The 601-nt window shown below is 55.4% G+C and overlaps 1 protein-coding gene across 1 annotated transcript in view; it reads left to right on the top strand.

Annotated features, from left to right (window-relative positions):
- The window catches only part of FAT4 (FAT atypical cadherin 4), a 159,400-nt gene extending 159,070 nt beyond the window's left edge, over positions 1 to 330 (top strand). Inside the window, exon 18 of the mRNA XM_014548952.1 lies at positions 8 to 330. Coding sequence (XP_014404438.1) covers positions 8 to 209 — 202 coding nt within the window. The 3' untranslated portion in view covers positions 210 to 330. The remainder of the gene's footprint in view (positions 1 to 7) is intronic.
- Positions 331 to 601: the final 271 nt, after the last annotated feature.

Below are 601 nucleotides of genomic sequence, written 5' to 3'. Positions count from 1 at the left end.
CCGACAGCACGCTGCCCCTGAAGCTCGGGCAGCAAGCGGGGAATTTCAACTGGGACAACCTCTTGAACTGGGGCCCCGGCTTTGGCCACTATGTGGATGTTTTTAAGGATTTGGCATCTCTCCCAGAAAAAGCAGCAGCCAACGAAGACGGCAAAAGTGGGACAAGTCAGCCGGTCCCCAAAGAGGGGGAAGCAGAACAGTATGTGTGAGCGCCCTGTGCTGGCGCGACGGAGACAGGAACACAAGGGACGCCCCCGCGGCCCGCAGGTCACCCAACAGGGCGGGTCGTGTTTGCAAAACCGGCCAGTCAGGGCTGGTGCTGGAGGGAAACTCAAAAATAATAGCCACGATGCTGCTGAAACCGGCGCAGAACAGCTCTGTCATTTGAACGCGCTCCGTTGCATTTGTTGTCCTGCATGCTTCGTATGGTGTGACTGGTGACCGGGGCGCAGTGTTCGGAAAGGTTTTTCTTACTTGGCCAAGGCCCGCGTGGTGACTTTAAGCAGGAATAGCATTGCCATTGCAGAAATGAACTTGTGGCTGTCACGGCGGGGTTGTGTATTGTTGCCGTTGTGTTACTATTGTTAACGTTTTGCTTTGC

Source organism: Myotis brandtii, unplaced genomic scaffold (genome assembly GCF_000412655.1).
Source record: "Myotis brandtii unplaced genomic scaffold, ASM41265v1 scaffold53, whole genome shotgun sequence".
Classification (NCBI taxonomy): Eukaryota; Metazoa; Chordata; class Mammalia; order Chiroptera; family Vespertilionidae; genus Myotis; species Myotis brandtii.
The sequence above is the reverse complement of the archived record's forward strand: the minus strand, read 5'-3'. Positions and strand labels throughout refer to the sequence as shown.